The sequence below is a fragment of the Stenella coeruleoalba genome (genome assembly GCF_951394435.1).
Source record: "Stenella coeruleoalba genome assembly, chromosome: 1".
NCBI lineage: Eukaryota > Metazoa > Chordata > Mammalia > Artiodactyla > Delphinidae > Stenella > Stenella coeruleoalba.
In genome coordinates, this window is record NC_137169.1 from 45,152,735 (window position 1) to 45,166,364 (window position 13,630).

The 13,630-nt window shown below is 54.3% G+C and overlaps 1 protein-coding gene across 8 annotated transcripts in view; it reads right to left on the reverse strand.

Moving 5' to 3' along the window:
* Window positions 1-9,385: 9,385 nt before the first annotated feature.
* SSBP3 (single stranded DNA binding protein 3) overlaps window positions 9,386-13,630 on the reverse strand; it is a 163,378-nt gene continuing 159,133 nt past the window's right edge. For all 8 annotated transcript variants that reach the window (XM_079921445.1, XM_079921444.1, XM_079921447.1 and 5 more), the window contains 4 exons: window positions 11,378-11,456; window positions 11,112-11,140; window positions 10,896-10,997; window positions 9,386-10,050 (listed from right to left, as the gene is read on the reverse strand). In XM_079921445.1, the coding sequence (XP_079777571.1) occupies window positions 10,021-10,050; window positions 10,896-10,997; window positions 11,112-11,140; window positions 11,378-11,456 (240 nt within the window). In that variant the 3' untranslated portion in view covers window positions 9,386-10,020. The remainder of the gene's footprint in view (window positions 10,051-10,895; window positions 10,998-11,111; window positions 11,141-11,377; window positions 11,457-13,630) is intronic.

Sequence of the window (13,630 nt, forward strand, 5' to 3'; positions counted from 1 at the left end):
ATGCGTGCGGGCCCTTGCCATGAGCCTGCCTCCGCACAGGTGCTGGCCCTGGAGCCTGACCTACCCCAGCTTTGTCCGTGACCCATCTTGTGACTTTAAATAAGAATCTTCATCTCTCTGAGTTTCAGTTTCTTCATCTGAAACTTGAGGCTAATGTGACCTACACTGTTTGCTTCATATTAGGTGTTCTGTGATGGTCGCTAGGTTCTATGGCATTACTTAAATTGTGGACACATTCCACAATGACTGCAGAAGATCTGAATAGAATATTCAGTGTAAATTTCTCACTAGTACCTTGGTTAATGGACTGAGTACATCCCTGGTTCAGCTGGCCTCTGTTCAGATAGCATCAAGTCCTGCTCTGGGCCAGGCAGCTTATACACAGCATCTTGTTCAGTCCTCACAAAACCCTTGCAAGGTAAATGTTTCCATATTCAAGAGAAGTGTTGAATTCCTACTGTGTGCCGGGCAGCATTCTGGGCCCTGTAGATGAGGAGGTGCAGATAGTGTAAGGAATTGCTGAAGGTCACGCAGCTGGTGTTGTAGGTCGACTCCCCTAGGAAACCCGGAGATGGAGATTTGCAGGTGAAAGCTTGGGGAGAGCCTTGAGGGTCAGCACGTGCGGGTGGAGGAGGGACTGAGCTCAGTGAGTTTGCACCTGAGGCCTTGGCTGGTTCCTGGCTCCGTGGGCCCCCTGGAACAGAGTTGTCCTCATGGAGCCGAGGTGCTGAGCCTTTCTACAAACACCAGTGACTTGTCAGCAGTCACTGGATAACACTGCTCCCAATTCGGGAGAGACCTCGGGTGAGGTGGCTTTGTTGGGCTGAGTGCGATTCCCGAGGGACTTTACTGAGAGCAGGCAGCCAGGACACTTCCTGCTGTGGGAGGATCACTCTGAAGAGGGGTCCGGGAGCCCATGTCACCTCCATCCATAACAGTGCTGTTTCCAGCCCCGTGTCCCTGACTCCAGGTTGTACTCCTTCCACTTTACAAGGTACCTTTTAGGCTGGGCAGGGCAGGGTTTACCGGGAAAAGGACAGATTGGGCTGGTGGTGGTGTGTGTGAAGGGGTTACTGGGGAAGGCGGCGGGTGTGCAAAAGCAGGGGGGCGAGAAAGATCCTGGAGCACTGGGGAGTGGTTGGAAATGGGGAGCGCAGGGAGGGTGGGGGTGAGGCTGGAGGGGCAGCTCTCAAGGGCCTTGAATGCTGGCGCTTCAGGCTTCCCCAGATAAAATTTGTCCCCCACCCAAGGCAACTCTGGTCCTTTTCCCCAAGGGTAATCACAGCTTAGAGTTTCTCGTGTAGCGCCATTAAAATGTATATGTATAATAAGGATGTATATATGTACATTGCTTAGTGTCATCCTATTTATAGACCATTCTGCACCTTCCTTTTTCCACCTAATACCTTGGCATCGCAGGATCTTGCCCCATCAGCACATATGAGCTATATTGTTTTTTTGAGCAGCTGCATTAATACCTGTCGATGGACATTCGAGTTATTTCTAGTTGTTAGCTATTACAAATAATGCTGCAGCGAGCATCCTTGTTCACGTATCTTAGAGTACTTCTGCCAGCGCAGCCATTGGATAAATTCCTAAGCAGAATTGCTGAGTCAAAGGGATTTTTTTAAAGAACACTCTGTGGGCGTGTGGAGGGCGAGTTGGCAGGGCGACTGTACCGAGTAGAGCTGGAGGCCACTGCGGTCATTCTCGGGTGAGTGGTGGTGGTGGCTTGAAGCCAGGCTGAGGGGGCGGAAGCCCCCTTGCTACTGGTGGGAGAATGGGGAGTGAGAGGGCGAAGCCAGCCTGGGTCTTGAGCGTGTGGGTCAGAGGCTGCAAGTAAGTGGGCCGTCAGCAGGTGACCTTGCAGCTTGAGAACTGCCCTGATAGGGTGCCAGTGTTACAGGGCAGGCCTGGGTGCTCATCCCAGCCCCTGGAGTGAGGACAGCCCTAGTGGTTGGCCTTCGTCTGTCCTCTTGGACCTTGCAGCTAAGCTGTGGAGCTTGGCACCCTCCGCTCTCTCCCTTCAAGCACCTTGCAGCTGGTCTGCAAAGTGAGGCAGGCAGGACTGGCGTTTCTATCCTCCCCATGCAGGTGAGGAGACTGCGGCTCAGACACCACGTGGTGTATTGTGAAGAACTGGGAAGTTCATATGTGATGACAGCTGCTTCCTCCATAGAGTTGTGCCTACCTCCCCAAATCCCAAACGCCCACCTACCTCATCCTCCCCACCCTCTTACCTTCCTCGTTAAACACAGGGAGGGAGGAAATACAGGATGATTTTCAGGCCCTATTTGGCCTTAGACTTGAGAACAGAGTACTCACCTAGTCAGAGCCAGTCTGGGAGAAGGAAGCAGGAGGACTGTGTGAGGAGGGTGGACGGGGATGTCCCACTATTAGTATAAAAGTCGCCCTATAGGGACTTGGACTTTTAAGCAACAGGCATTTGGAACCAAAATTTTGACACTGGCATTATGAGCACGTGTGAACGTGCTCTCATTTGGTCATGTATTTAAGTGTCATGTTGATCCATTAGAAAGCTCAATTCATTTCTGGCAGGCATCAGTGGACTGGGGAACGCCATTTCCAAGAGTCTCCTATATTCTACCTTCCACTCAGATCCTGAGTTTCCTCATCTGCAGAGTGGGAATAAAGCACCTCCCTTTCAGGTTTTCCCTACTTTGGGATTAACAGGCTGCATTTGACCAGGAGGTTTCAAGTAGATGGGTCTAGAGGTTTTCAGAAGCTCCGTGAAAAGGTGGGATTACTTCGGGGGGCCCTTTAGGCCGTCTCTGTCCTCTCCCAAGGCTGACTCAGGCTGGATGTAGGGCAGGTGCTCGCCAGAGGCTCTGTGACTTGCTGGGCTCTGTCCTTCAGCAGCAGGCCTGAGACTGGCGTAGGAGCAGGCCAGGGTCACCTCAGGCTTTAGACAGCATCTCCCTGCTTCCTCTTTTGTGGCGGGACAAAGTCCCTTAAAGTGTGTATGTGACCTGGGTGTCTCATACCATCTTCCCTTTAACATGAATACACAAATCACTGTGACTTATGGGGCCTACCTGCTTGGCTGCTGGAAGACCACCCTGTTATAGGGACTCTCTCCCCAGAGATGTCTGGGAACCTGCAGAGAATCCCAGTGTCCACTCCTCAGCTCAGGATGATAAGCTCTCAGCCACTTGGTTCGTTCCACGGGTGTCTGTGAGCATCTAGTATGGGTTAGGCATGAGGCAAGGCCCCAGGTAGAGAGCATGGAGCAAAACAAGGTCCCTACTGTCATGGAGTTTACATTCCAACGTGGGGAGACGGTGCAGAAAGGAAGGTATGTCAGAGGATCCGAAGGCAAGACTCTGAGACGGAGAGTTGTGGCGGCAGGCTTACTGGGGCACACTCCCCAGAGACCCATGAGCAAGGGAGGAGGGCGTGACTGGGCAGGGGGAGCTGAGACCCCCGCGGGTCCTCTAGAGAGCTCAGTACCGGGTGGCCCTTCAGAGCCATCCCAAATCGAGGCCAAGTGGTCCCACGTCAGCCATTGGCCACTGGCCACCGCCTGGGAGGAGGTGAAACCTTGGGTGAGGCAGTCCCCTGGGGACCAGGGCAGCACCCAGGAAGGGACACCGAGCCACCAGCAGCTGGGGACGGGGTGTGTTGGCCCTTACCTCACAGGGTGAGGCCTCTGTGAGAAGGTAGTGTTTGAGTAGAGGCTGAACGAAGTGTGGGGCAGGCTGGGAAGGCGCTGGGGAAAACGCGACCGCTCTGAGATGGGCGTGCGGTTGGTGTGTTTGTGGAGTAGCGAGGAGGCAGGGAGGCCCTGCTGGAGCACTGGCTCTGCCACCAGAACCCCACCCCGAACCCAGCCTGCAACCGCCAGCCCGCCCTTCTCTGCAGAGCTCGCAGAACCGGGCCTGGGGTGGTCTTCGGCAGAAGGGATACGAGTCACATCAGCAGAGTCTATGGAGATCTCTCGTAGAGGTCATGGAACAGCTGAAAAGCTGGGAGGGACTTAGAAGTCAGAGTGAGCTGGTTCTGACCCCATTTCTGCTCCTGAGAAGGGGTTTGTTTATCTTTCCCTCTGCCCTCCACCTGAGAGCCCGGAAACCAACGCCCCCTTGCCCAACACAGGTAGCCCCCTCTTCTTCCCCTCCCCACTGGCTCGCACACTTCCAGCGATGCGGAACTTATTACCTCTCGAAGCAGCCTCTCACTGTGGCTGCTAAGCATTCTCGCACTCGGGAGGAATGTCCTCCTTTAGCTTCAGTTCCGGGGTCCCAGCTCTGACTGCTGGGGCCTCACACCCCATCTGCTTTCTGAGCCAGGGGAGATTTGAAGCTGGGAATAATAGGCCTCAAAGCCAAATAGCCCAGTGTCTACCTCCCACTGAGCCTCTAAGCCGTTTCTCAATCCACAGCGTACCTCAGCCACCTGCTCCAGGCTGTATCACAGAGCAGGGACCCAGTGCTTCAGCTGGGCTGAGGATGGCAGGGTGGAGTGAGGCCAGCCTCTCCCCTGTTCTGGACACTGCTTTGGCTGCTGCCACCTGAGATCCTCAGTCTATCCCATGCCAGATGACCTGGCCATGTCTCCTCAAACCCACAGCCTGTATCCAGGGGGCGGGCTTGTTGCCCCGGGCAAGAGTCTAGCCTGTCAGGAGCAGCTAGCCCCGCCCAGCTTTCTGTCACCCACCCCACAAAACACATCTGTCTCCTCATCCTCAGCTGGGCTGATGGAATCCAAGAATAGGCTAGAATTGGGGACTGAGCCCTGAGGTTCCCCACTACAGACCTCTAGGGGATCCAGCAATTCAGCTCCTTTTATAAGTCCCTAGTGTGTGCCAGGCCTTGTGCTGGGAGCCAGAGATACAGAATGAGACATGGTCCTCCAGGAGTTCCCAGCTGGCGGGTGGGCAGTGACAGAGTAGTCAGTCTCCTTTGGATCTGCTGAAGCCATAAAGGCCACCTCTTTCCCCACACCTGAGTACCTCCCCACAGGTGACAGCATGCAGTGGGGAGGAGTGCAGAAGTGACTGTACTCAGCAGGCATCCACTCACTCTGTGAACACTCCCTGAACACCTACTGGGTGCCAGGCCTCGTGCTGGGTCACTCACTCTGGGGACAAACACTCAGGCATGGTCCCAGGCTTCGAGGAACTCCCAGTCTGATGGGGGAGGCAGACGTTGAACCATTACAGCATAGGGGTCGTGGGGGCTCAAAGAAAGCCTTCACCTCAGCCTACAAGGCTTCCAGAAAGGCGGCCCACGTAAGCTGGGTTCTAAAGGGCAAGTAGGACAGGCGTGCCGAGAGGGAAGAGCAGGAACAAAGGCCCCAGTGGGCAGCGATCCCTAAGGAGTTCCGCATCACTGGAGCATGCAGTGCTGAGGGTTGAGAACGAGCAGGAGAGGCCCGCAGGGCCTGAATGAGGCGAGGAGCGCGCCCCGGATCCCAGGCCGTGTGCGGCACTCTCCTCTCTGCAGCTTTCTTCCCGTGGTATCCGGGCACCTCACTCTCCTCACTGCCTCCTTTGCTAGTTCTTCCTGTTTCCCAGGGCCCTGGGCCCTTCTCCGTTCACTCTGCAGATGAGCTCAGTCTCATGGCTTTCAAGAGCATCTGAAGGCCAACAACTCCCCATGTCTCTAGCCGGGACCTGCCTGCTTGACTTCTTTACCTGGATGTTGAACAAGTGTCACCTCAACCTGCTCTTCCCGCAGCCCCCCTCACCTCGGTGACGGGCATCGCCAGCCTCCCACAGCCGTTTTGTTCCCCGCTGTATCCCTAGTGTTAGGACAGTCCTGGCATGTAACAGGCGCCCCATAAATATGTGAAGGGATGGATGGAAGAGTTTAAGGATGCTCAGGAGTGAGTGAGTGAGTTAGATCTTTGTGGGATTGGAAGGGCTGAGATGGAGGCAGGAAACCAAGCTGGTAGCTGAATGTCCAGGTAACAGATGCCAAAGACTGGGGCTCCATAGACACCTGCGAATGGAGAGGAGAGTGCCAGCACAGGGCAGGATGGACCCTCTTTCAGCACCCCGTCGCCTGGTCTGGTCTTCTGTTTCCAGCGCTCCCGCCCAGTGAGCCCAGGGAAGCTCCAGCTCCACTCAGTTCAGGGCAGAGCCCTCACAGAAGCCTGGGATGTACTCTGGGCTCAGGCCCCTGGAGTCTGTGGAATCCTCAAGGGACAGCAGAGGCTGGGAGTCAGAGATTACCCAGGGTCACCCAGGGCATCAGGCTGAATGGCCCCAGCTGAGCCCAAACTGGAGTCCTGCTCTGGCTCTGTGCCTTGGTAGTTGCTGACCCACCCCTTCCAAGCCCCCTCCACACACACCTGTCCCCTGCCCCAGGCAGGCCCTGCCGGCATCAGCTAGTTTGCCTCAAGGCTCTCCTTTTCTGGATCCAGGGAGGGGTGCCCAGCCAGGAAGGACAGGGCCCTCACTTTGACCCCCAGGCTGGCTGGCCTCTAGAATTAGGCACTTGTGGGTAGTGATGAGTAGTAGGAAAGCAGCTGCTGAGCTGGGGCCTTTGGCCTGGCTTGTCCACTCCTGCCCAGGTTTCAGTGATGGGCTAAAGCCCTCCTCTGTGAAAGCATAGGAATGACACCCACCTTCTGCCTCTCACTCCGAGACCCTCATCCTGGCTGCAGAACCTGGATCTGGCCCGGCCCTGCTCTCAGTCAGGCCTGGACAGGGCAGGGTGGTGAAAACACTGGGGGGAACAGGAGCCTGTCCTCTCCTCAAAGACCTCTTGCTGAGAAGGCCAACCCCAAACCAGCCCTCATCAGGGCCATGAGTGTGGCAAAGGCAACTCTGGGGGTGCTGGGGGGAATCACAGGCTGAGGGGTGTGTTAGGGTGCCTGGTGTTCGAACCCCGCGCCCAGCAGAGGTGGGCAGTGAGGCACACAGCAGGCTCTCATTACAGGCTGGGGGCCCTTTCCTTCCTCTCTGCAGGGGCCCCTGTGACCTGGGCTCCCTTCTCCAGGCCACTGCTCCCACCTGCGCCTGAGGCCTGCTCTGGGGAGCACAAGGGCAGCGAGGGTATGGAGTGGGTGCTTGCCCGTCATCTCCACCTTCTTTGCTCAGCACTGGGGCTGGCACGTGGCAGATGCTCAGTGCTGGTGAAGAAACACCTCTTCAGGACTGTCAGTGCAGGTCAGTAACAGCCTGCGTCTCCTCATCTGTCCAACAGTGATGTTTTCCCAGTAGTTCAAAGACGTCTGTGCTGAGGAAGAGCCTAGGAAGCCTTATTCCCCGATGAGGACGGAAGGACAAATGGAATTTTCTAGGCCCTCCCAGCTACTCCTCATACCCATTTAGATGCTCTCCAAAAGAGTAGTACCACCAACAGCTAACACTGCTGCTCTTACTACTTAAAAGGCACTGTTCTAAACACTTTACAAATGTCAACTTATCCTCACAACCACCACATGACAGGTAAACCATTATCCCCATTTTATAGATGAGGAAACTGAGGACAGAGGTTATGAACTAACTAACTTGCTCAGGGCCACACAGATCCTGCAGGATCTGAAACTGGTCCCTTCAGACTTCGTAAAGGCGGGCTAAAGCCACACTTTGCTCAGACATCGTGTGTTTCCCTCCCCTCCTGCTGCGGGCCTGGCCCCAGAGCTCCAGGGAGGCAGAAAGTTCTACTTTCTAAATGTTGTTCAAATCAGCATCCACAGCTGCTGACTTGGTGGGCTTGCAGTAGTTCTTGCCTAGACAGCAGCTGGGACTGGGTCTCCCCAAATCTGTCCAGCCCCACCCAACCATCTTCCAGGATGTGGCCTGCACCGTTTTCAAACATTCAAGTCAAACTGTGCCACTCTCCAAATCTTTCAAGGGCTCCCTGTTGCCTTGGAGGTGAAAAAATAAAACTCAATGCCCCTGTGGCCCGGCACCCTAGGACCTGTGAAGCAAATTCTACCTGAAGGGAGAAAGCAGGGCATGGCTGCAGCCCATGGGGCCAGCCTAGCCGATGCTGACTCTCCACTGAAAACAGCACACCGGGAACCTTATCCAGAAAAATATACTCTGGCAAACCAGAATGCGTTTGTGAGATGAGAAACCGCACTGCCTTTTAGAATGTCCCCGAATATTTGAAGTGAGACAATGTCCTCCCAACCATCTTCCCCAACTCTCCACAGAAGATTAACATGCCCAGGAAAAGAAGGCCGACTCCTGAAACAGCACAAACCAAAATCTTGCCCTGCACCAGGAACAAAAATTCTGCCCAACCAGTTGCCTGGCATTTTGTAATCAGTATAATGAACTCCAACCCACGTTCCCCCCAAACATGCCAGGAAGGGCTGCGGAAAAAAGATGTCCCTTTAATAAAACGTTATCAACATATATCGTACACAAACTACAATGTATCATAATTACTTTTTTTTCCTCTCTTAATTCAGAACCAGACTACAAGGTAAGAAAAAACACAGAAACAGCTACAATGTTCCCAATAATCCGCACAAGGTCTTTTTTCAGGCAGATGATATCTCACATAATATGATATACATGGATCAGAAAGGGAGGGACGAAAACAAAGACCAGCTACAGGGGGGGAGGAGGAGGAGGAGGGGTGTAAATGTACAAAGAATTCTGGTGTCTTCAGGGCAAGACACAGAGGTTTCGATGGGGGGTGGTGAGGTGAGGGAGGCCACAAGTCACCCCTCCTGGGAGGGGACAGGCTCCACTGTTGCATTTGTTGGTTTTTGAAAATAAAAACAGGACCGGAAACAGCACATCTGTTTGGTTGCTGGCGTCCCCCCTGCCCCCCACAGCTATTCCAAAGTCTCTCTGTCCAGTTCCAAGCGCACACAGAGCAATTCTGGTCAATATCCCATTTTTGAAAAAGAAGAATCAAGAGGGGAAAAAAAAAGAAAACCCAAACTCCAGCCCTCCACTGCCCGCACACAGGAGGACGACGATTCGAGGAATGAGAACGCGGAGGTCACAGTTTCCATGTCCCAGGTCATAGCCATCCTGTCGGGGCGGCCTCCCCCACTCCGCTCCAGGCCACCACCCCGCTGGCAGGATTCTCACTGGGAAGACTGGGGTGGGGGCTGAGGAGGGGGCTGGAGGGCGGGATGCTGGGCGGGGAGAGGTCCAGAAGAGAGAGGAAGCAGTCCTGGGAACACAGTGCATGCCACTGGGTCGCAGCACAGCTCCGCTGGGGCGGGATCCTGAAAGCGGTCGGTGGTCTGGCCCCTCCGGCCACGTAACGGGGGAGGGGGTCTGGGGTCGAAGCTGTGCAGCTGCTGTCGCCACCTCGCCAGGAGACCAAGCAGAAACAAGACAGGTTCCTGCCCTTCCCTTGCCCGTCAGCACAAACCAAAAACCCCAAGTGGAAAAGGGTGACTCCTTTTTTCTTTCCCAAAAAGGCCGTTTGAAAGAAACCACCGATTGTAAACTGCCCAGTTTATTATAATTATTATTATTATTTTTAGATGGCTACAAAGACAGGTGAGATCTCACACCTAGACTAGCTTTCCTGGTGGAAGGGCTTGGGTACAGACAGACAACAGGGCTTGGGTTTTTGTTTTTTGTTTTTCATTTTTTGCTTTTTTTTGTCCTTTTTTTTTTTTTAAAGAAGAAAGCAAAGAGGTTGATTGGGGTGGGGGGGGCTTGCTAGAAGCTTCCATTTTTAAAAATTTTTCCCCCAAAAAACCCCCCTGAAAACAAATTAAAAAAATCCCAACAACGGTAAAACCCCCAACAAAAAACAACAAAAATGTGTCATGTACATAAAAGGTCCTTTTGGGAAAGGGCAAGGGGTGGGATTTTTCTGGTCATTGACTTGAAATGTATTTTTGAGTTTTGTCCTTCATGTTTTATGGAATAAAAAGTTCGGCCTTTTTATTGCATGAAACTAAAATTGAGAAAGGTTGGGGGAGGGGAGGGGGAGGGTTGAGGGGGAGCAGGAGATGCCCCTCCCCCAGCTCCTGGGTAATGACACCTCACTTCTTCTTGCATAATTTCTGGCACCTTCCCGCCTGCAATGCCGGCTCTCTCAGCGTCTCAGAGAAGAGGAGGGGGGATCACACACTCATCGTCATGCTTGGAGAATACTGGAAGGGGAGAAGCAGAGAAGGGGGGTCATGAGGGCCAGGGTGTGGGAGAGCCCTGTGGAGATCTGACTGCACAGAGCTGGACTGGGGGTGGCTGGCCTGAGACACCCATGGTGGCACTGGGTGGGCAGGGGGCCAGCAGGCGGGACTTAGGAGCCACCTCTTGGCACCAGCCTGTGTCCCTGACTCCTCTCCCCTGGCCCCTTTCCCTCTCCAAATCACCCCTTCTTTCCAAGCAAAGCAGCAGCGGCCCCTGCCGTCCCCTCATGGGGCCACAGACTGCAGAGAACCGGGGTCTGACGAGCCGGAGCACAGACAGGGTGCCCTGGGGTGGGAGCCGGCCTGGGGTTCTCAAAAGCTGCTTAACCATGACATCGTTTCTTCAGATGACACTGTAAATAGAGGCCCAATGTGAAAAAGGAGACGGCCAGCTCCTCTGCACCGAGACCCCCGGAAGTCACTGGTTGCGTGAAACTCCTTCCCCAGGACAGGAGGAAATAAGACTGGGACAGAGACCCAGTGGGCCAGAGCCCAGGGCTCGTCCAGCCACGTCAGCTTCTTCATTGCTGGAGGCGCTGCGCCTCCATGTGGATGCTTCGGGAAGGTCAGACTCAGGTAGCAGGGGTCAGCGCCAGGCAGTGGGGGAGGGGGGTGGGGGAGGTGAGGGCTCTGCACTTTGTGTGGAAAAATAACCGAGGTGAAAGGCCCACGACACAGCTGCCAGGACACTGGCCCAGCAGGCAGGTCTTGGTCAGGAGACTGAAACTTAAATCAACAGTCCCCAGGCCCCAGGGGATACGGTGAGGACCCAGGGGTGAAATGAGGGTGGTGGCAGGCACACTTACATTGTCGTTCTGGAAGGAGTGGAGGAAGTTCCCTCCTAGCTCACCGTCGTCTCGAGGGGTGCCTGGAGGATTGCTAATGCCACTTATGTTGTTAGGAGAATTCTGCAGAGAGAGCAGAGGAGGTAAGCCCCCGTGCCCCCAGCAACCTGCCCCCCAGATGCGGGAAAGGCTTTCTGGGTGGTGCTGTCAGGGAGGAGACATGGAATACACACTCACTTTTGGAAGTCCATCTATGTCACCTGACCCTGAAAGGAAAAATGAATCCAGTTCAGTTTCTTGCCCACCCTTCTGTGCAGGGGCCTCCAAACCCTTCCGCCCAAGCCCAAACATCTCTGCAAAGAGAATCTTCTACTTAGGCAACATCTTCCTCTTGGGATCTTCCTGTGGGGACCCGGCCTAGGGGAGCCAGGAGCCAAGGCAGAGAAGGCTTCCCGGGAGGGTCGGGCAGGGGGCAGCATGACGAGGTCAGGGCGCTGACTCACCTAACGAGCCGTTCATGTGGTGTGGCTCCATGCCACCCATGCCCCCCATCGGGCCGTCCGAGCCTGGACCCATCGGGAACTGTGGGAGAAGCACAGAGCGTGGCAGCTGAGCGGGCCCTCAGCTCGGCCGCAACCCTCGCAGGGCTCCCATGCCCAGCTGCATCCCCAGGGAGCTTCCATTCTGGCGGGGCCACTCTCACACACTCAGGCATTTAACACCAGGAGGCCGGAGCTGGTGCCTCCCCTCGGCCCTAGGAATTGTGCAAGGCAGAGGCGCTCACTCCTATGCACCACGGGAGGAAACCAACCCAGAGAGAGAGAGGGACTGGTCCAAGGCCACCCAGAGACAGCTCTCAAACCAGGCCTGCTGGATCCCATCCCGGGCTCTTTCCATCCCTCGGGCAGCGTGCGGGGCTCGCCAGTGAACCTCACCCAGACGGAGTGACCAACTGCCAGGCCAAGAAACAAAAACATTTGTGCTTTTCCTCCCCATTTTACAGATGAGGAGACTGAAGCACAGAGTGGACCATGCTTTGCCCACGATCTCCCAGGTAGGAGAGATGGAGAAGCTGCGGCTGGACCGTGGGCAGCCTGGCCCTGGAACCATCACACTAGCCTCCTCCAGGCTCTTCCTCAGAAATGTGTGGGGAGCTGGGGCGTGGGTGGCAGGACCTCTCTTGCTGGGACTGTGTGGGGGAGCTCACTAATGAGCAGAACTGACGGCGCAGACAGACCAGACACCAGACGTGTAATCTGCTCTACCCGCCTTCTCAAATCTGTCTGGAACTAACCCCCCGATCTCAGCAAAACAGCAACCAAAGGCCAGAGGTCACATCACATGGCCACCAAGGGATGGCTGAGCCCAGTCTGGAGAGCCAAGGCCCAGGGATACAGACTGGATGCCAGGGTGGACAGGGGATGAAGTGGCAGAATGGAGGCCTGTGCCAGGCACTAAGGACACAGAGCTGAGTCACACCTGGGCCTCAGTCTGAAGGAGGAGCACAGCCACGGACACCCAACTTCCCCACAGGATGCTGAGATCCAAAGAGAGCTGCAGACAAAGCACGGCTGCAACTTCAGAAAGAGGCACTGAGGAAAGGGCAGAGAAATCAGAACAGGCTGCATGGAGGAGGAGGCAGAGCGTCAAAATAATTGAGGGATAGAATCTGGGCAGGCAGAGATGGACCATGGCCTTGTTCTCAGCAGGGGTCCTGCCTGAGCACAAGTAAGAGGCCGCCTAGCAGGTGCCAGCACGGAGTGGCTGGAGCAGGAACTGATGTGACGAGACTGCAGGGGAGGGGCTGGGGCACCAGCCGCTTCCTCACTCCGCCTCCCACTCACACACCCCGTGGGTGCAGGATCCTTGCCTCCCCAGTGGCCTCCCAGGGCCACTCACAGGCTTTGGGGCACATTTTGCCATCTGGCAACCAATTTCATGCTTATGAACCCAAGTGATAGAAGGATGAGGGTGACCAACTTTTTAAGGAGTCAAACCCAGACACAGTCACACCAGAGCAAAAGAATCCCGAAATGTGACAATAAACAATTATGCACATGTGTCATTACTGTAACATACATATATTTAAAAACAGGCATCTCTTAAATAACATGTCAGGTGTATTTTTGTTGATCTTTTTAACAGCTTGAGATATAATTCACATACCATACAAGTGACCCATTTAACGTATGCAATTCAGTGGTTGTTAGTGTATTTATATATAGAGTTGTGCAACCACCACCACCATCAATTTTAGGACGTTTTCATGACCTGCATCCATTAGCAGTCACTCCCCACCCCGCCCCCCTTGAATCCCCCGGCCCGCTCAGCCATTAATTCATTCTGTCTCTACAGATTTAACTATTCTAGACACTTCATACAAACAGAATTATATGTGACCTTTGTGGCTGGCTTCTTTCACTTAGCAAAATGCCTTCAAGGTTCATCCATGTTGTTGCATGTATCACGTACTTCATTCCTTCTTACGGCCAGGTAACATTCCATTGTATGTATATACCACATTTAATTACCCATTCATCAGTCAATGGGCAGTTAGGTTGTTTCCACTTTTTGGCTATTATGACTAGTGTTCCTGTGAACATCTGTGTACGATTATTGTGTGGACATGCTTTCATTTCTCTGGGGTAGATACCTATGAGTGGAATTGCAGGGTCACAGGGTAACTGTTTAACCTTTCGAAGAACTGCCAGACTGTTTTCCACAGCATCTGCACCACTTCACGTTCCACGTTCCCT